The following is a 21393-nucleotide window of genomic DNA, read 5'->3' on the forward strand; positions in this document are numbered from 1 at the left end:
AAATTTGGCAACCGGTCTAAGCTCATAATTTGCACTCTTTTCGCTTAAGGTAATTTCGATTTAAATTTCGCTCATACTGTTGAAAACGATATAAATATATCGTTCTCTATTGAAAAAAAAACTTGAAAAAACAGATCAAGCTAAGCTCTCAAAAAATACACTTTTTAAACCGTTTTAAGCGGGGTCAACTAATTTATGTTATGTTGTGTACAGTACACTAAAAAACTAATAGAAAACATGTATATATATATATCTGATTTATTAAAATAAATACGATTCTTCCATAAGGAAAACAGTGATGTAGTTTATTTATTCCCTAAATGGTGTATTTGGTTATAGGTAATATTATTACAAATTATGTTGAAAAAATAGCTCTTCTGAATTTACTGGCACAGCTGTTGGAAATTCAGGAAGCACGTCCATAAAATAACAATTGAAGAGTAACTTCTAATTAGTCTAAGTGCAAGTTTTGAATTCGGTAAGATTGTCCCATTGAATGTCCCACGGCAAATATTTTAGTAAATGTGCTATTACTGCGAGAAATTATCGAAACATCCTTTCGTATATGGCGGTAGTTGTAAAAGTTATATTACTGTAACAACTTACTAAGTTGTAGTTTACGTTGAAATTGTTTATGTGCCACTCAGATGTTTGTTCTATTATTTATAGGGTTCAAGTTAAAAGCTTGTTTCGATTTTGCGGTGTGAATTTTGGAATGTCGGTCGAAGAATTACGGGTTCTGAAAAGTAAGAAACTACACTACCAAATAGTATAATATGCAGTTGTATACAAGGTATTATACAGAGTATTATTATAATATACAGAGTATTATACAGTAGCGAATGGCCAAGGAAAACACATTTAGATATGCCGCAAAATTTTTAGTGACAATTCTGCTTTTGTTCATTATAAGATGCAAGGATTAGTAAAAAAGAAAAATCTGGTCACGTCATATACACGTTTGGCGAGTTGAATCTTACGGATTGAGTTTTAATGTATTAGACCTAATAGATAGAGAGTAGACAGAGAACGACTGCAGCGGTAACCTCCCACCGATAGCGACGCAGGATTCTCCATACCGCTCGCAATGTGAATTTAATTTCGGCTTGCTAATTTTACGCGCACACGAAAGATAAAAATTTATGTTGTTTTTTAACGTGCTCATAATCGCAAACAAAAACAACTTTAATATGCTCAAATCTTAAAAACCTTTGGTGAAAACTAAATACAATATTCTAAAATAAAATGAAAAATAACTCTTAAACAAAATAATAATTCTAATTAAATGGATTATTTAATAAGGTGTTCAAATACACCTCCTTGTTGGACTTCACAGTATCCCAACCTGTCGTAAAATTCTCTACGTACATTGGCTAATATTTCAGGTGTAATGGACCTAGAAATATTAATAATTCTAAGTCGCAATTCGTCCAAATTAACGGCTCTTTCATGTCGGTGTTGGTATAGAATTTTCGTCAAATAGCCCCATAAAAAGTAGTCGCAAGGCGTCGGATCTGGAGATCGCGGAGACCATGGTATGGTACCTCTTGTGGAAATAAGCCGTTCAGGAAAAGTGTTTGTTAAATAGTCCTGCACTTGTCTAGCGTTGTGAGCGGGACATCCGTCTTGTTGAAACCAAATTTCCTCAAAATTAACATCCAAGTTTCGTACAGCGGGTATAATATTTTGTTGCAATAAAAGTAAATATCTCACAAAGTTGAAGGTACCATCAATAAAAAAAGGCCCTACAATGTGATTGGATAAAATACCAGCCCAATAATTTACTTTTTGCGGGTATTGAGTAATGATACATTCAAATGTAGATTTTCCCGAGTCCAATATCTCACGACTGAAGAATTATGTCGGCCTAGAAGAGAAAAAGATGACTCGTCTGTAAAATATTACTTGTGAAGTCGTCATTTTGATCAATTTTTTCTCTTAAGGTTTCACAAAACTCCAAGCGTTTTATATTATTTGATCTTCTGGAAAAATTTCTTGAGTGTTTTTAATTTTATAGGCTTTGTACTTTCCAAAATATCACGCACTGTACGACTTGGAATATCAAGTTCTTCCGAAATTTGGGAGCTAGAACAATGTTCACTTACTTCCACAAAAGCACACACCTTGACCTCCTTTTCAATCCTAGCGTTAGGTGTTCGACGAGGTTCCTGATCGCCACTAGAACATTTTGCACACCGATTTACATACACATCCCGACAGTAGGGACTTGCTGATCAGGATATGCAAATATAAAACGGCCGACAACTTCTTCTGTACTATCCGCATGACAATGCCATTTAATGATATTAATCTTTTGATCGACAGTGAAAACCATTTTTATTATATTACTGTATCCGTCTTCGTACCAAAGGTTGAAATAAATTGTAAACATGATCGGCTAACACGTACATAGGTATGCGAGGAATTGCAACCGGACTGATAGGCGCCACGACGTCGCGATAGCCGCCCAGGGTGGAGCCAAGTTTGTTCTCGCTCTACTCCGTCTCCTTCTTACACATTACGCAAAAATCATATTCGAAATTTTTCAACCGCCGAACGTGTATGTACATACCCGAGGTAACGTTTTCTTTGATAACGTGACCATACTAATAAATTATGGATTTAATTGAGGAAATTGTAATTTATTTGCGTATTTTTGAAAATAAATCTATACTATTATATATTTTTGAAAAGGTAAAAAAAAAACAATTTTATGAACTATAATAAATATACAGGGTGTTCCATTTAAAAAAAACATATAACAAAGTAATCAAAACAAAAATATATCTCTACAACTGGATTCTACGAAAAAAAATCTATAAGAATGAGTTTTTACTCTTACAAAAACTTTAAAGATAACAGAGATAGAAGCGGGGTCCCAAAATGCAAAATTTTCAAAAATACCCTGTATCTTAAAAAATTTAAAGGGCTATGAAAATTTTGTTGACGGCATCATTCTTTAGTTTTAAGAAAAAGTAGCACAGTGTCGCGAAAACCGCAACTCTCTAAAAATCACGGAGATATCCCGCAAAAGTGACCAAAATGGGACACCCTGTACTAATAGCTGACACTAACATAGTTTTTATGTCTTTAGACGGAGGCAATATTTGTTTGGAACCGAAATGTCTCTGTTGATGAAAATTTTGTTATCTTGAAATATTGACTGCTAAACAATAGTGACAATATGGAGGCACAACTGTGTCGGCCAGAACAAAAACAGATTGGTATTAATGAAGAATTACCATAATTACAATGCAAATATTGCATCTTGGTACCAACTTAAAGAATATGCTTGATTACCGTTTAATCATGTACCATTTTATTAAAATTTAATCGCAAAAAATTCGAAAAAGCCAATTTTGATCTTAAAATCGGTCTAAATGTCAGTCAGAGATCCAAAAATCATGGACGATGACTATGAAATGATGTTTCATGTCTGTAATTGATCCAGTCACGTCCAAAAAATAATTTCTCCAAAAGTCCCAGAATGTTTCTATAAGGTGAAATGCGGTAGAAGGTCAAAAAGGGCATTTTGGACCTTCAAATCGGTATAAATGTCAGTCAGAGATCTAGAAGTCATGGTCAATCGCTATAAAATGATGTCTCTCGTCTGTAATCTAGTCACGTTCGGAAAATCATGTTTTCAGAAGATCCAGAATATAGAGACTATAAGGTGAGATGCAGTAGAAAGTCAAAAAAGGCATCTTTAACCCTCAAATCGGTATAAATGTCACGCAGAGATCAATAAATGATGGACGATCGCTATGAAATGATGTGTCCTGTTTGTAATTCGTCTAGTCACGTCCAAAAAATATATTTTTTAGATGATCCAGAATGTTTCGATAAGTTGGACCAAGAACCAGGTGTGGAAAAGTGGAGCACTTAGTGTTGGTGCAATTAGACGTATTTATCATTATAGCGTCAACGGTATTTACACTATTTTACTTGTAATGAGGAACAGGAACACTATTTACAATTTTTTTTTGAGTTTTGATATTTTGTTTTTATTTTGCACTATCAAAACAATCTCTCAAGTTAAGTGACTGCATGTGAACGAAATATTTTGTCACAAGTCGTTTATTTATTTTCTAAACAAACAATTTTTAACTAATTATTTTGACTCAGAAGTTCTGGTACTTAGACTAATTAGAAGTTGCACTCTTTAATTTAAAAATATTGAGATTAAATTACAATAAAAACATATACAATATTGGAAATAATGGTTGGAAGAAATTTGCTTTAGGCTTATTTGAATATTCCCGTCAGTTAAAAACATTCTTTCCTGATACTTCAAGATGAAAAGAAAACAAACGTATATTTTTATTTTTTTGTCCTTTTGGAACCTTTTATAATTCAACAAAATATTTCTTGGCATTTACTTTACGAGTCAAAGAGTGTTTAAGAACATATTGGTATTTTCTATAATGACGAAAGGAACAGCGCCTTCCGAAGATCTTCCCAATGGAATTATCAATTATTATAAAGAGGGAATTTGTCAAACTGAAAAACCAAGAAAAAATTATTTTGACGTCTTAAAAAACACTGTCATCATCACACAATCTTAAAAAATAATTAAAATGTACGGTAATGGACTTTATAAAAGCTCAGGGAGGCCTAGAAGCATGTATGGACCGAAAAATTAGTTGACCTAAAGCGATCCATTCATGTCTTCAGTGAAAATACTGCAGACACGCCAAATTTGCAATGGATTACATCACTTGAAATTGGAAAAAAATGGTATTTAGCGACGAGCCAATATATAACTTGGGTAGTGATGGAATCAAGCATGTAGGGCGTCCTAAGGTTCAACGATATGTGATGGTGTAGGGATGCTTTTCGTGGAATGAAGTGGAACCATTACACCGTATACCTCGAAAGATGTATACGGTGTAATGGTGTGGAGTGACGATCACCAAAGTCCGGATATAAGTCAAATAGAAAATCTCTAGGAGTTGTTTAAAATGAGAATCCAGCGGCAAACTATAAAAAATGCTACAGCTCAAAGATATCAAACCGAGTACTAAAAAAACTTATTGATATAATATATTTTCAGAGGATTCGTTTTAGTTTCAATCATTTTGTTCGGCTTATTTTTAATTTTGTCGTGTAAAAAATCTAATAAACAATAAAACAAGTTGTGAGTAAATTTATTTTTACCTAAGCTCCCTACTAATAAATAGGTAAAAGGCTGTGTCACATAATTTAAAAAATATTTGAAGACTTCCAAAGTTCCAACCATCGTGTCCAATACTGTAACTATACTTAAAACAGTACAAAATTAAAACCCTAATTTCGAAACAATATTAAAGTGTTAGGTGACACATAAATTGGTGCAGTGTCATTTATTATTCACTCTTAAAACTATATATAAATAACAATTAAAATATCTGAGACAATGACATACATAAAACTTATCCAACTATATTTTACAATAATATTGTAGAAATAGATTTTATTTTGGTTGAATACAAAATATCTTTGTAAAAGAGCACCTCAAAAATTAGAGTTTTGGTTATAGATAACATACTAGCAATATTATTATTCTTAGTCAATAATAATTATTAAAAATACCCATATTTTTTTCTAATTTCACTGTTTTAAATATCACATTATTTTATTATAGTTAGAGATTAGGCCACGTTCTGTTGAATATTCTGTGAATTCCTGAAAAAAAATTTTAGTTAGGTAAATGTAGTCAAACGAACAAATAATGTCTACTGTTTCTTTTACGAATCAAAAATTTTACAGTGGATTTAGTTCGATTCATAGGTAGGAGTAGTAGTCGATTCGACAGGTTTAATAAAGTTAACTAAATAATAAGGTTTAATAAAGTTTAATAGTTAAAATAAATTATTTTAAGGAACTTAAAATAAAATCAAAACAAAAAAATTAAAATTGGTTGCATTTCGGGTAAATGTTTGTTCGTCTTCTTGCAAATACTCCGTTCGATTCTTTTTCTTTTTACATTTTTGGTTTCTGTTATGCATTTTAAATGTCAACCATTCTTACATGCTATATTTTCTGTTTAATTATATTTTTATTTATTAATTTCAATGATTACACCATTTCTAGAATTTAGTTCAAAACTACATAATAATATTAGATAGCTAAGTCATTAAAAATAAGAATCATAAAAAAATTATTATTATATAGGAACACAATAATAGCTGCATAAAAATTAAAAACTTGAGGAAGTTTTACTGAGGTACTAACACAGCCTCTTGAATACTGAAGACATAAAGTGAAATTATCATAGTTAAAATTAAAATGGTCTACTGACTGGAAGTATTTTGAATACTTTTGCTATTGATGACTGCACTTTCTTTAAAATGTCTTTTTTTTCACAGAACATTTGGTCTCGATTTTTTATTAAAAAAATCATATATGATAGAATATATTTGTTAAAACGTCGGCTTATTTAAATACATTTACATTTTTTTATTTATCCCTAAACCTGAATCAACCGCTTCGTCTGTAAATCAAATAAAATTTTCTAAATTTTTAGAGAAGCCTTTTCTCGATATTTTCTGTGTATAGTTCATAGTTGAATAAATCCATATTTGTAAATCTATTTTTAATTATCTACAGTATCAACCACAAAAAAACTTTTAAAGTTGAGATGCTTTTAGGCATCTCTAAACATCAGCACTTTCCCACACAGAAGAGATCCAAATACCTCTTTTATAAAATCGTAGATGCCTATGAAGGTCTACATATCTTAAAATAATTATGCATACTTTAGATCTACAGTTTTTGAAATATTTATCAAAATTTTAACCTAATTAAAACCTATCTAATTTATATAGGGCAAAATTTAAAATGTATGGTGCCCACAGATAAAGGTCTTTTGAATTAATGTGATTTTTTTTTAAGTACATAAAAAAAAGTTCTGTAAAAATCTATTTATGGCAAATAATAATTTCATAATCACCCAAAATTAATTATCTGGTCATTAAAAAACAAACTGTAACCACATTTATATATAAAGTACAAAGTTCCTGACTTGATCTACTCAATATCATAATATTAAAGCCTTTAATTTTAATTCTAGCCGTTAAAAAGAGAATTGCTTGGGTTTAGTTAGAAACAGCATACTTATATTTTTTTCACAAAATAATTTTAAGAAATACCTTTCTATATAAAATCAAGTAGAACTGATTTCGGAAGCTTAAATTAAAAAAAGAATGGATAATTACACCCCCATCAAACTTTATCCATTGACATACTGTAGATGTCGCTGAACTAAATAGGAAATTCACATTTTTCAAAAATCATAAAGTTAAATTTAATAGAACTTACTCAACAAGCTTTTTTAAATTCTCATTCTCATTACACAAACTCTGCACCCTTCTTTGCAGATTAGTAATAATAGCATCTTTCTCTCGAAGTTGCATTTTTAAATCTGCAATGGTGTCTTCAAAAGCTTCAAACATTGCCTAAATAAGTTAAGAAATATTTATGAAAATTGCAATTAAAAATTATTTAATGTCATGGTTACCCTCGATTCTTCATTGCTTTCTGAATTAACTGGAGGTTCATTTAAGCAAAAGAATTCCTGAATTTCTTTGGTGTTTATTAGGTCAGGTTGCCTGAGTATGGCATTTACCAATGTTTGCAGTCCATTTACTCTCTCATCTAGAAATAATGGATCAAAATTGTTTTTTAGCCTGAAAATTAATTTTTTTATTAAAACAACCAGTTAAAACATTTCCAGCTCACTAACCATCTTTTTCTTGGTAAATGCTTCATAACATCAGGAAATTTATTTCTAAATCTATTGCACAGCCTTACAAAGTCTGTATACCTGCGGAAGACATACCAGCAGTCCCCATTTATTTTATTCTCTATTCTTAGTTTATACACCTACAATAAAAACAAATAAACATTAAATATTTGAAAATTTGATATAAAAAATTTATCTTACCGTAAACCTGGCCCTTTCCTCCATAATCTCATAGCCCACAATGGGAATTTGTATGGGGTTTAAAATATCACTTTGAGAAACTGAAATGTTGTCCTGAGTACTGTCTGCAATACTGAGATTGTCATTATTGTCTGAAAGTGTCATGCTTTGAGCTAGAAGGGTCACATTTGAAGCAGTTGAACTATTTAGATCATAGTTTCTAAACCTGCAAACCAAATGTAAAAGTTATTTATCGTTTAAAAGACTAATTTATTGTATTTTGGCAATTTAAAAGGATTTTGTTAAATGTAAAGAGCATATTACTATAAATTAAAAACGCATTTAAAATCCTAGAATTCATTGATCAACTCTATATAATAAATTTAGTATGACATATCTTATGATATAAACCTTAGCTTGATAATGGTAATAGATTTAACTACCAAAAGATTGGTTTACATTGGGATTTTTTAATTACTAAGTTGCTTTTTGTTTTTTTCATAAAAAAGTTATATAGGACCTTGAAAAAAAGAAACAAGCTCAGAGGCAATAAATAAAACCTTAGCTCCTGAGTATCCCTATGAAGTTCTTATATACTCAGATCCAGGATCCAGTGGTGTAAAAATAAGATGCGTTTTAAATCTTTCATATTTTTCATGTCTTAGACTTCTTTGTAGGAATCGAAGAATGCATAGGATGCAAGTGATAATCAGAAAACTATTGTAAAAATAAAAACATAGAAAGTTTACCTATATTATTATGAGGAAAAAAAAAGTAGTAAGCATTGATTCTTAAACTAATAAAAAAAATATTCTTACATAAAAAATAAATAAATTAATAACATACAGGAAGATGCTACTACTAAGGAAAATAAAACACATGACAAAAGTTTCGGTAACATGTTTTATACCTCGTTCAATTAAAGCAATGAATTTATTTTATTTTAATTTCGGGCATAGCATTACTGAAAGATAATAAATTGTAGTTATGAGGTTCTTACAACTGCTGTTATCAGTTGATAACAGAAAATATACAGGAATTTAATTATTAATATTTTTTATTTGAGTGTCTCATTTTTCAATGGGATTTTGTGTCTTATTTTTGCACCACTTAACCCTAATATCTTACTTAGTTGTATTCAAGAATTATTGGAAAGGTTAAAATCTAAATACAGAAATAAATCTATTTTCTTCTTCTTTTTGATATTTTAGTGTATGAGATCGAAGTTTATATTTAATTAAATAATGAAGCAGTACTCAGCAAAATACATAACTAAGAATATAGTACGTAAATAAACTGGACTTCTGATATTAGAGCTAACATGGAATGGGAACAAATACCTTAAAATATGAACAATTTAATGTAAATAGCAAATTTTGTTAATTGTTTCCAATGTTATATTTAAATGTAAATAGAACTTTAACTTCTTTATGAAAATACCAATGAATTATAATTACAATTGTTACCTGAGATTAATAAATATTATGCCAGCAATATTTATTGGGATAAATAAATATTGCGGGCAGCTTAAGCACAGTAATATAATTTAAAATATTTACTTTATAATTAAAAAAAAAACTTAATTACCTTAAAGGACCACCAGAAAGGTACTCATCCGAGTCAGTAGATATTGCCTCCTCGGCAGCTTCAAAAGGCATGTTCCCATTATCCACTGCAGCTGTAGAGTTAATCACTGAATTGTTAACTTTTTCCATTTGTCCATTGCTTTGATCCCCTATATTTCCATTATCCATGTTTAGACAAGACTTTTATTGTTTTTCAATAGAGGATTCCTGAACATGCATTTCTGACAGTAATAAAACAACTACCTAGACACGCACGAGTAATCGTAGAAACCAACGTACCATTAATTTTAAACGAACATTTCATATAGTAAATGGAGAAATTAGGTTGATAGGCGTAGAAATTAAGATCCAAATTTGATCAAAAGAAAATCCTGATTAGCAAATCAACAGACCGTGAACAGCTGTTTTTGACACACACAAACACGCACGCTTTTTTGTTTTGTTTTTTCTCTTCCCTTTTCTCGTAAGAACGAGAAGGATGGATCAATTGCATATGTTCAATGACAAGAAAAGTGATTTAAAGCGGTCAACCGGTCATAGCCGGTAGTGACCGAACGTATTCAACCGGTTTTGGTTCTATTTGTTAAGCGGTACTGTCTGACGTCACAGATTGGTTCAAAGCGTGACTTGACTTGAGGTGTTTTGGCTTCTACACTTTTGGGCCAGCTCATCAGATAGTGCTTAGGTTTATAAAATTGTACTCTTTTATATCACATTTGGGCATCTTAATTTTATAGCTTAAGCTAACAACTAACTGTGACTTTATTCAGTGGAACTTTCATGCACTTTTTAATGTGTTATTTATAAACATCGCAAAGTCCGCATTTTATCTAGCTGACATTCTGAGAATATATGATCCAGAGTTTCTATTTAACTCACTCTAAGTTCACCAATTTTCTTGTGAATTTTCAAGAGTAGTACTGTCAAAGTTGTTATTTAGGACCCTTCTATTTAATAAAATGAGACTAATGATTTTAATTTATCATATATTAATATCATTAATTTATCAATTTGACGTATTACACCCAATAGGTGTAGTTTGAAGGTAATGGTATTCTTCAATCCTTTTCAATAACTCTCTGTTCATTAATACAGTTGTTTGCTGCCCTGTAATCGAACTACAATTTTGTTTCTAAAAATCCAACTACAATTTTGTTTCTACCTTAGTATTTATAAATAGCTTTATAAATAGAGCTTAATTTAAGATCAACAATTTATTGGAAATTCTATCATACTCACCGTACTTAGCAGTACCGTACAAATAGAAAGTTGCATTATTAGGGCACAATTAGACATCATCATGACCAACTTTATATATAGAGAGGAGAAACTTTTAAGCGGATTGCTTTTTAAGTCATCTCCTTTAACCGTTATAGGAGATCTTATAGATTTAATTTGAATGTTCCTGCTACTAATGCTGCCCGAACTGAGCAATACGTCTGGTATTCTACGTAATGTTTAAACTTGCCATATAATGTCATTACAGAAGCCAGCAATAATGTAATCTATATATCTGATGGAATAATTTTATATTATCCGATAGCAGAATTTCACAGTGGGTTATAATAAAATAAAACAAGTATTCAGCGTAAGAAAGAATACTATTTTCTTTAAAGCTGAATATGTGTTTTATTTTATTTGGCTTTTCCGATAAATTCTTGATTCTTGCAGCCTGTGTCCTAACTTCAAACTCTCACCAGACTCTCCTTAACAATCTATAAAGTATTTGGCCGGAAGATCTTCAAAATTCATCCTGTCAAAGGCCTTTGCAACCTTAGTGTAAGTTGCATGTACTTTGTGACTACTTTAAGGAATCCAGAAGAGCCACTTTACATAAAAAAAGATTTTAGGTGGTTAACCGGCTTCTGCTAAAGCCAAACTGTTGATCACTCACCATCACAATAATGTTAATTGATCAGCAAATAATTTGGTCAGTGCCAACTGAATCCATACAGCCCTTCAGTTACACACATTGTTTGTTGCCCCAGATTTAAAAAAATTGTAATAGTGAATAGGCAATTTTTATTTGGTAATTTTTGAACACTTCTATTAATGACAGATTATTAAGCAAGATATGACGGTGTCTTGAAATTTGCTAGTCGGGAGCACACTATCTGAACTTACATAACTATTTGACAAATATTTTGCAAACAAAATCACAATTCCTTCTTCAGAACTCCCTAGTAAATTATTAAAATACAAGGTGTTAGCAAAAGTATTTAGATTGCATTTCATACTGACGTGATATTTTAGGTTCGAATTAAACCACCGAGAGAATGGCCTATATGTTATTTTAAAGTTCTGTTCACTTTACATGCCTAGAACTAGCTCGAGTTATGCCTCTTCATAAAGGAGTAGACTGACAATATTTATCAAATTACAGATCCACATCGCTTTTTTCTAATCTCTCATAGAGAAACTGGTCAAGTAACTTGTTTGGTGGAAAAGCCTGAATGGTATCATTTTTAAATGCCAAAAATGTGTTAAATTTGTAATGACATTGAAAAAATGTGTTTTTTAAATGTCCTCTTTATTCAATTTGTTTTTCGGAATGTCACTGCATTAACGATGGAGTTATTCAATTTTTGGGCCTTTATTCAAGCATCGTAGAGGTGGGGGTAACCGCGCTAGCTTTCTATGATTAATGAGAAGCATTCGATTTCATGAATACCGAATTCCGTTGCCAATCAAAGCATTGTCACTTACTAGAAAATTTATCATGTTCGCTGACGATACCACAATTCTATTGCATTGTCCTAATGAACTGACCAACCTTGCATGCCTAAAACTTTGCGTGAATATCGAATTCTGCTGCCAATTAGAGAATATTCACTTTTATAGATTAAATCATATTTGTTTCATCATTGTCAGTAAACTTGCAATGGGGTATCGCAACCCGTAATTTTAAGAAATTGTATCTTGGGCCCACTTCTGTTTATTGTTTTTACAAAATATAATATCTACTAGATATTAAAGGAAAATTTACCCAGTCACTGATGATACCACAATTGTATAGCATTGTCCTAATCAGTTGACTATTCTTTTTGAGCTTCAATGTCTAAAACTTCGCTGTGATTCGAATCTTATTGCTCTGAACCTGACTTACACAAATATACTCTCATCATCTGACCTGACAACTTCCACTATCTCTTGATTGACTGTGGCACTGAAACTTCTTAGAAAAGACTTAGGATTGATAGGGAATTAGATATTGAATATATTTATTTTCTTTTGGCTTCTGCATGTTTCGCTGTACGAATAACAGCTGTTGAATTAGAGCACAACTTATTTTGCAGGTATATTTCGCTTTGTTTAAGTCACAGTGCCTGTTTTTGGGGATTTTAAGCTAGTGTTTAAGGGTTTTTATTTTACAAAATCGAGCTTTGTCAAAAAATTCTAACCTTGTACAGTTCATTTATATTAGAAACCGTTGCACTTATACATAAAAATCGACATAGATCAGGAATGATTTTGGATAAACCTTGATAAAAAAACCAATATTATTTTAATTTATAAAATATATATTATTTTTACTATCACATCCATTTATGTATTTATTACAGTATTTACTACAATTGACATTTATTTATTCACTATATATAATAATAATTTAATAAATACCATTTAAATAATAAAACAAAGTTTTGTCAATTACGTTATTACGTTCCAGTAGATAAAATTTATAATAATAAATAAATAGAATCAAAATTATTTCAGTTTATCTGTTGTTTTAGTTAAGGTATAGCAAGTGAGCTATCTTAACTACATAAACACATATATAACAGCCCATATATTATTTAATATTGTATATAAATATATATTATTATAACAGCCTTAAGTAACACATAAAAACATTCTGCTCTAAAAATGCAAAATATATCGTTATAAATTAAATTAAATTTAAGGAAAACAAAAACATTCTTCTTTATGCCATTTTTTCTGAAAAGGTTCCCACCAAACTAACTTATTGGTCAGGTCAAGGTAATGGCCACGGTAACCCGGAAAAGTCAACTGGTCCGCCTAATCCCGCGTCAGCTTCCAGCAATGACATAATAACTGCCATGGCCGCCTCGTCATTCCCGTCCATCGGTTGACCATTGTTTTGCTGAATCGGAGATTGACGAACATCGCCGATCATGTCTATGATTTCTGAGCTTTTTGTTGGACTTGGACCACTTAAAACTAAAAAAAACAAGAAATTTGTAACATCAACCGTGACTGCATAATTATGATCGTTTAAACTTTACAAATCTGAAGACACTTAGGAACATCGTCAGATTTGTTACAGAGATCACTTGAAATCCAGGAAATGTAATCATCAGTTTTACTCTCTTTTTCACATTTTAAAACTACAGTTTTAAAATAACTAGTAATTGTTACAACGTTTTGATTTATCAGTTACTATCGTTGATTGGATTCACACGTTAAATAATAAATGCCAGACAACGTTATTAACTCTATTGTTCTTAATCAGTAAACTGAATACTCTCTAATACTGAATTTTTTAGTCTACCACTTTGTTCACATGATATATTTTAATGTATGCCTCCTATACGTATCTGGCCTTATACTGTATTCTTTAAGTTTTTATCCCGTAGTTTGTAGATTTTACTAAGTTAACGCGACAGAACTATGACTTCAATCCCTGAAGATGAATTATAAATATAATACAACACGTTTTTATATACATAATACAACACGACACATAATACAAGATGTTTTAGTGATTTAATGAAAATCAAACATTGATTTAACATAAAAGATCATTGAGTTCCAAAAAGAAATAAAAATTGATGAACACCTTGCATTAAAGTAACTACCAGGAAAGTCTCCGATACCAAAGCATTCAGTCGTCATACCATCTTAGTTTTAATGTTTCAAACCTTAAGGGAATGTTATTGTAGAAATGTTCTTAAATTTATAAATTAATATTTTTTTTAGAGATTCAGAAAACCTTAGTGTAACTGATGGGTGAGAAAAAAGAGCACCAGAATCAAATTGACCTTAGGAGATGGCTTACTTCTTTTGAAATCTATGCCTAAATAAAGTGGTAAAGAAAAGTGATCTAGGAAATAACAAGCGCCTTAAATGTAAGTAAATTATAAGTATCTATGCAATTTTTAGATATTAACTTTATCAGCAATTTGGCGAATTTTATATTTATTATAATTTATCAATGAAAACAAAACTTCCATTAAGTGCTCTCCATACTTCCATATAACAGATATACGGTATATCAAACAATCACCTGCAGTGATCAATTTTCTCGAAAAGTAAATAAGTAATTGGTTAATTTGAAAAGAAATCTATGTTTTAAAAATATTTGTTAATTATACATTTTTATTTAAAACCGCATTCTTTACAATTTGTACAACTATTTTATTATTTATTTTAAATAAAATGTGCCTGTGTATAACATATTCTACAAAAAATTCAAGACGCATTCTATACAGGGTGTCTCACGACGAATAGACGCGATCGATATTTCGGAAACTAATTTTTCAAAAATTTTGAAAATTTGGCAACATGGCACTGTCGAGGGGGGCTACACAACTAAAATATTTTGACAGTTGTGACGTTTCCGGTTATACCGGAAGTAGGTGTCAACTTCGTTATTTTAAATGGAACACCCTGTATATTTTTACTTTTTTGGCTTTTACGTGAAATTCTAAGTATATTTTGTGTATAATGTCCTATACCTAAGTGTAACCGTTTTTGACATATTTTTAATTTCATGTGAAAAACTATGTTTATAAGCCCTAACATAATTACCGATTACTCCCTTTTAGTAGCCTTTATTTATTGGTTAGTTTTGGTTTTATTTTAGAGGAAGGACCACTTTAAAAGACTATTTTAAAATTTGGCTAAAAAAAGATACAGGGTGGTCAAAAACTAGCATTAAAAATTAAAATGAAAAAATCATTAAAAGTCAATTTTTTTAAATGGAAACCCCCTATTTTTATAATTTTTTCATAAAGATAATTAAAAATAAGGTTAACTTTGTATAAGGTTATCTAGTCCAAAAATTGATAGTTTCCGAAATATTGGCAGTTTAAATTTGGCCTAATATTAAAAGCCGTATAATAACACGGCTCAAGGATTGTTGATTAGTTGGGCATGACGGTTGTCATAGTAACCGCTAGAAGCGGCAGTAAGATAATGGATTATAACAGAAATGTACACTTTTTAATTAAATTACACTTTTACGAAGAAAACTTAAATAGCAAGTAACTTATAAATTTAATGCATATAATCCATTGTCTTACTGCCGCTTCTAGCGGTAACTATGACAACCGTCATGCCCAACTAATTAACAATCCTTGAGCCGTGTTATTATACGGCTTTTAATATTAGGCCAAATTTAAACTGCCAATATTTCGGAAACTATCAATTTTTGGACTAGATAACCTTATACAAAGTTAACCTTATTTTTAATTATCTTAATGAAAAAATTATAAAAATAGGGGGTTTCCATTTAAAAAAATTGACTTTTAATGATTTTTTCATTTTAATTTTTAATGCTAGTTTTTGACCACCCTGTATCTTTTTTTTAGCCAAATTTTAAAATAGTCTTTTAAAGTGGTCCTTCCTCTAAAATAAAACCAAAACTAACCAATAAATAAAAGCTACTAAAAGGGAGTAATCGGTAATTATGTTAGGGCTTATAAACATAGTTTTTCACATGAAATTAAAAATATGTCAAAAACCGTTACACTTAGGTATAGGACATTATACACAAAATATACTTAGAATTTCACGTAAAAGCCAAAAAAGTAAAAATATACAGGATGTTCCATTTAAAATAACGAAGTTGACACCTACTTCCGGTATAACCGGAAACGTCACAACTGTCAAAATATTTTAGTTGTGTAGCCCCCATCAACTGTGCTATGTTGCCAAATTTTCAAAATTTTTGAAAAATTAGTTTCCGAAATATCGATCGCGTCTATTCGTCGTGAGACACCCTGTATATATTATCCTAGGCATATATCTAAACCTGTTTGAATCATTGTAATAAATGAAGGTTGCATGGCCGATTTTCAAGCATGATTTTTTGCTAAGCAAAAGCTTTTAATAAAACTGAAGTTGTGTTTCTTGAAAAAAGAAAAAAACAATATATTCCAGCAATCAATAAATATAGGGCAGTCAAATATTAGCCTCATAAGTTACGTAAGCCTAAAAAGCCTTTATTTAATGCAACCCCAGATATGTAAAAAATTATTGAAATTTTACGTTCTTTTTTTACCTTATTTTTAGATTATTACACTAAATAGACCAACAACAGTCTTGTCAATTCGAAGGTACCAAGGAACATATAACAAAACGAATATATTTCAGAATATTATATCATTAGGTATCAGGAAATAATTTGTCTGTAAAAAAAATTAACAATACTTTGTGAATAAACTAATATTTAGGAAAATAGCGAGACTTTTATGGATCTATATTTTTTTTAATAGGTTTCAATTTTTGTACCAAACATCAGTACCAACCTATTTACCATGTGGACATCTATGTCTCCTTATATATATTCCTATACCAATATAACTCATAGTATGGAAGTCCGCTATCCATATTTAGTCACTATAAGTTTGTGCTACATTTAGGGTAGAATTGTGCCAATTGACATTTAGTATATATTCCAGGATTATTCATATTGCTAACACAGATCATTTCCTGAATTGTTCAGAGATATTTGAAGAATGTTTGTTCTACGTAAAAACATTAGGACAAAAAATATTATCCTAACGCAAGATTTGATGTACATTTATCATAGATAAATGGCCTTTTTTTTAATTCGCAAATTAAAGCATAAATATAGCATTCAAATATTGTAGGTATAAAACATGGAATTTTTTCATTTATAATTCGTATCTTTTTTCCTCGGCTATTGAAAATATTGAAAGTATTTATACTTATTGTTGCATCATTGAAATTGTAGTTATATCCAGAGGAAAACATACCAGTCAAAGATGATCAGTAACAAAAAAATTAAAATATTAAACTGAGGGAAAATATTACAATAAAATAAGGGATTAGGTCCTAATGGAGCTTGAAGTTGCGAATTATCTTCGGAAAATTTAATTGAATTTAAAAAAATCACACGATCATCTTAAATATAATTTTAGAATTCGAACTGAAATTAACAACATTGCAATCAGAATATTTGTTTTGTTATTTAATATATTTTAAATAAATATCTCAATCTAAGCCTTCTTTTGTACATACAAAGAACAGTACTGGAATAACTGCGTGTATATAGCTAGTTGATGAATGAAATATTCCTACTTTTCCGTTTATTATAACGAAACAACAAAATCAAATCATTTTAAATAGCCACTGTATCTGAGATATTTAAAGAATTTAAATAAATATTTAAACAATAAATTAAAACGAAATTTTTCTAGAAAATATACATACCAGGATCGGCTGGAATGGTATTCAATGGCACATTAGTCCGGATATTTGCATATTGATTTTGGAAATCTGGTATTGGTGGTGTGGGTTTGTACCGGTCAGACATAGGAACGCTTGTGGTGATTTGAGCCTTAATTAAAAAAAAAATAATTAATTGTAAAATAGATATTTTATAAGGTGTATTATTACTTCTCCGTTCGGTAGGTTAGTCAAACAGTTTTCTGGGTCTGGACTGTTCGAACATGAGTCTACGCTTCTACGTTGTAGATCTATCACTTGCTCTGCGATTTGTCTGCCAATTTTACTCGCTTCCACATGGGAATTAATTAAAGTTTGGATGTCTTTTCCTGTTGCTGAAATAATTATTAAATGTTAAATTAAAAAATATTCATTAAGAAAATTTGTTGGACATTTCAAGGCTAATTCTTGAACCGCTCGGTAAATTCAGATACAATTTGGAACTACTAGAGGTCCTTAATAGGAGTAAATCGAGGAAAAAGTACTATAATTTACAGCATGGTTATAAATGTCATTTAGGAAGAGGTTAATAAATATTAGGAAGGATGGACAAACTCTGAAGATCATTAGGTATCAAAACGAATGTAAGAGATTACAATATATAATGGATGAAAAAGAAATTCGAGAATACCTGGATCTAGAAAAACTTTCATTTTGGCAAGGAGAATTTTATAATTAAGTGAAACAAGTGATAAACTTAATTAATTTTTTAAACTCTCAGACTGATGCGGAAAAAATTTTATATTAAATAGTCTGAAATTTCATCTACGAACCACATGGCAGATTGCTTATTTAATTATGAAAAAATGTATAATTAAATTTTATTTTACTTTATGGACTTGAACACAAAATGGCTCATTTAACATATACACTGTGCATTTTTTGGCAAATGAAATTCCAAGAGAACAAAGACGTTTATATATATACAGAAGGTTTTCTCGGGGTTAATTGAGAAAAAAACTTAGTGCCCGACAGAAATACCTAATCGTTTGATTTCAGAAAATAATTTGCATATGCTGAAAAATTATCTTAGGCAGCTGCTGGAAGACGTTCTTCTTAACTTAACAAAAAATTATTCGTTAGCAAGCCTATTCATTTAGGCAAAATCTTCGTGAGTGAATAACCATTTTAGAATATTATTTATGGGGACTTTTAAATAAATTACTATATGCTGATGAAATTAATGAGCTTGATGAACTATTAAAAATAATAAATTGGGCAGTTAATGAAGTTTCTGTTACAAGGGACAATTTGGCGTAGAGCGAGAATATGTCTCTAGCATAATGTAACGTTATTGTAAACATCGAGAAACCAGCTGATTCTTGACGTCTCGAAGGTCTGCAAATCTGCCGGAATGGTCAGCCGAGTATATAAGAAGCCAGTCACCGCTAGGAGCCATTACTTGACAGTTCAGTGAAGTAAAGTTCGGAATATTGGCGCAAGTTTTGAATCAGACTTAAATAGTTGTAAATCAATACAGTGAAATAAATATTTCGAGTGGTAGTAAGTGATCATGTTTCGTAGTGTAAGTAATGTAAATAAATTAGTTGACTATTTTTAATTGTTTCAATTCACACCTAACGAATGTGAGAAATGCTACAATAACAGTGGTCTATACTTAAGATTTTCCATAATTACGAGAAAACTTCAAAAATTACAACATCAAAATAACTGCTCGAATTAACATTAAATTTTATTTTATGAAAAAGGAGTTCATTTATTTATTTTGACATTTAGATTTTAAATCATGTGAATCTTTCATCTTTAAATGGTAATCAATTATAGGTTCGATAGTATAAAGGCGGTAACTATTAACTTTTGACACTTACATACAAAAATAAGGAATTTCGGATTTTTTGAATGCACTTTAACAGCTTATTACCAATGTATGTATAAAAATAACGTACTATATTGTTCGAGAAAAATTTCTAATAGGATTTTTGAGGAGAGAACACTTTTTTACTATTGTTTTTAAATTGTTGCCCTTTTATCATATTAACATGATTTAAATGAAAGGTATCTATTTTGTAAATTTTTAGTCATCAGAGGTAGCATTGATGGAGTCTTTACATCGCACCTTTGAACCAAATAAACCGCAAAATAGAATACTGGTGGAGCTAAATATTCCATAAAAATTGACACATATACCACCATTTCACTACACTACAAGATTAAAATTAGAGGAAAAACGACGGACTAAATTTATTTATTTTATAAGTATATTTCAATCACTTACGACTAGAGAAAAAATCGTATGTTTCATGAATGTTTACTTCTGGTCGGCTTGCGCTGCTCTCTACCATACGAAACTCGCTTCTGAAATATTAATTTTTTTTTATCAGTTTTCTATTAAATTAAACCAGCATGAACTTACAAAACTAAATTGTTTTTTGAAATAACATATTCAATCTCTTTCGTCCAGGGATTCTTGAACGATTTTAATTCACTCTGCAGCCTAATAAAATCACCATCTTTTGTTCTAAACCTATAAAAAAATAGTAAGTCAGCATTCCAATATACTTCTAATGATGTTTTTGTACCTGTAAACATTGGTTGATACGTATTCACTTGTTTGAAGTACCATTTTGTGTCTATCTGCTAATGCCGGAATGTCGTCGTTGTGGAAGTATTCGTACATGCTCGTGCCTAACATTTCCTGTGGGAGGAAACCTAAGACAAGTGTTGCCCTAAAAGTTCAAATCAAGTATAAAGTATACAGAGTGTATCTAAAGTAGTAATTACGAGGGGTTAAACTAAAGAGAATTGGCAGATTTTATATACATTAATGGAATTAAATGCAGAAAATACTTAAAAAATCCAATAGTTGGAGAATTACGAAAAAATTTAGGAAATTGTATAATTTTACATAAAGAAATTGTTAACAGATTGATCTTTAAATGTATAACCAAATGTATGTATCTATTTTTCTGATTAGAAGTATAACGTAATCGTAGTCATCAGTAACTTACAAGAAACCTATTTTTTACGTAGCATTGAAATGGTACTATAGTAATTACACAGCCTTATACAACAAACAGAGCCAATTCTGGTTACCCCAGGTTATTTACGAAAAAAACTAGTCAGACCCGTCAATTCTTCATTTTAGGGAGAAACATTTGTTGCGAGTATCACTTCTTCATTTCTAAATGCCAACTCTCTAGCGAGGATGAGACCCATCTTTAAAATATAGAATATAAAGCGTGATCAAGTGAAACCTTATTTTGAAGGTATTTTTACCTAGATTATAATCACATGAGTTTTACATCGCTACTATCTCTATAGCCAAGATACTACTCTTATTTTCTTTAAATCAGATCTCCCAGTGCTGCTGGACATAAAGTTTAGTTTTTAAGTAGCCCCATAAAAAATCTAATGGGATTAGATTTGAAAATGTAGCGCCACTCAATACTTTTTCATCTATTGATCCATTGACTTAAAAACATTTGATTCAAATAGTAACGAACTCTC

At 30.4% G+C, this 21393-nt stretch overlaps 2 protein-coding genes across 6 annotated transcripts in view; both read right to left on the reverse strand.

The window, feature by feature from the left end:
* Nucleotides 1-240: 240 nt before the first annotated feature.
* On the reverse strand, nt 241-9917 carry LOC126739102 (sorting nexin-16). 2 transcript variants are annotated; one of them, XM_050444631.1, is made up of 7 exons: nt 9765-9910; nt 9491-9710; nt 7925-8129; nt 7724-7863; nt 7499-7667; nt 7300-7436; nt 241-5664 (listed from the first exon to the last, which is right to left on the reverse strand). In XM_050444631.1, the coding sequence occupies exons 2-7, from the start codon at nt 9655-9657 to the stop codon at nt 5631-5633; spliced, it is 852 nt and encodes a 283-aa protein (XP_050300588.1). In that variant the 5' UTR covers nt 9658-9710; nt 9765-9910; the 3' UTR covers nt 241-5630. The 2 variants fall into 2 exon arrangements, with proteins under 2 accessions (XP_050300588.1, XP_050300587.1); XM_050444630.1 differs by having other exon boundaries at nt 9491-9917.
* Nucleotides 9918-13268: 3351 nt separating this feature from the next.
* LOC126739451 (protein cycle) overlaps nt 13269-21393 on the reverse strand; it is a 44838-nt gene continuing 36713 nt past the window's right edge. For 3 of the 4 annotated variants that reach the window (XM_050445130.1, XM_050445129.1, XM_050445128.1), the window contains 6 exons: nt 20466-20612; nt 20300-20410; nt 20162-20241; nt 18097-18260; nt 17911-18037; nt 13269-13671 (listed from right to left, as the gene is read on the reverse strand). In XM_050445130.1, coding sequence (XP_050301087.1) covers nt 13466-13671; nt 17911-18037; nt 18097-18260; nt 20162-20241; nt 20300-20410; nt 20466-20612 — 835 coding nt within the window. In that variant the 3' untranslated portion in view covers nt 13269-13465. Of the gene's footprint in view, nt 13672-17910; nt 18038-18096; nt 18261-20161; nt 20242-20295; nt 20411-20465; nt 20613-21393 lie in introns of those variants that run through there. The other variant, XM_050445131.1, reaches the window with a different exon arrangement.

This window comes from Anthonomus grandis, chromosome 8, assembly GCF_022605725.1.
Source record: "Anthonomus grandis grandis chromosome 8, icAntGran1.3, whole genome shotgun sequence".
NCBI lineage: Eukaryota > Metazoa > Arthropoda > Insecta > Coleoptera > Curculionidae > Anthonomus > Anthonomus grandis.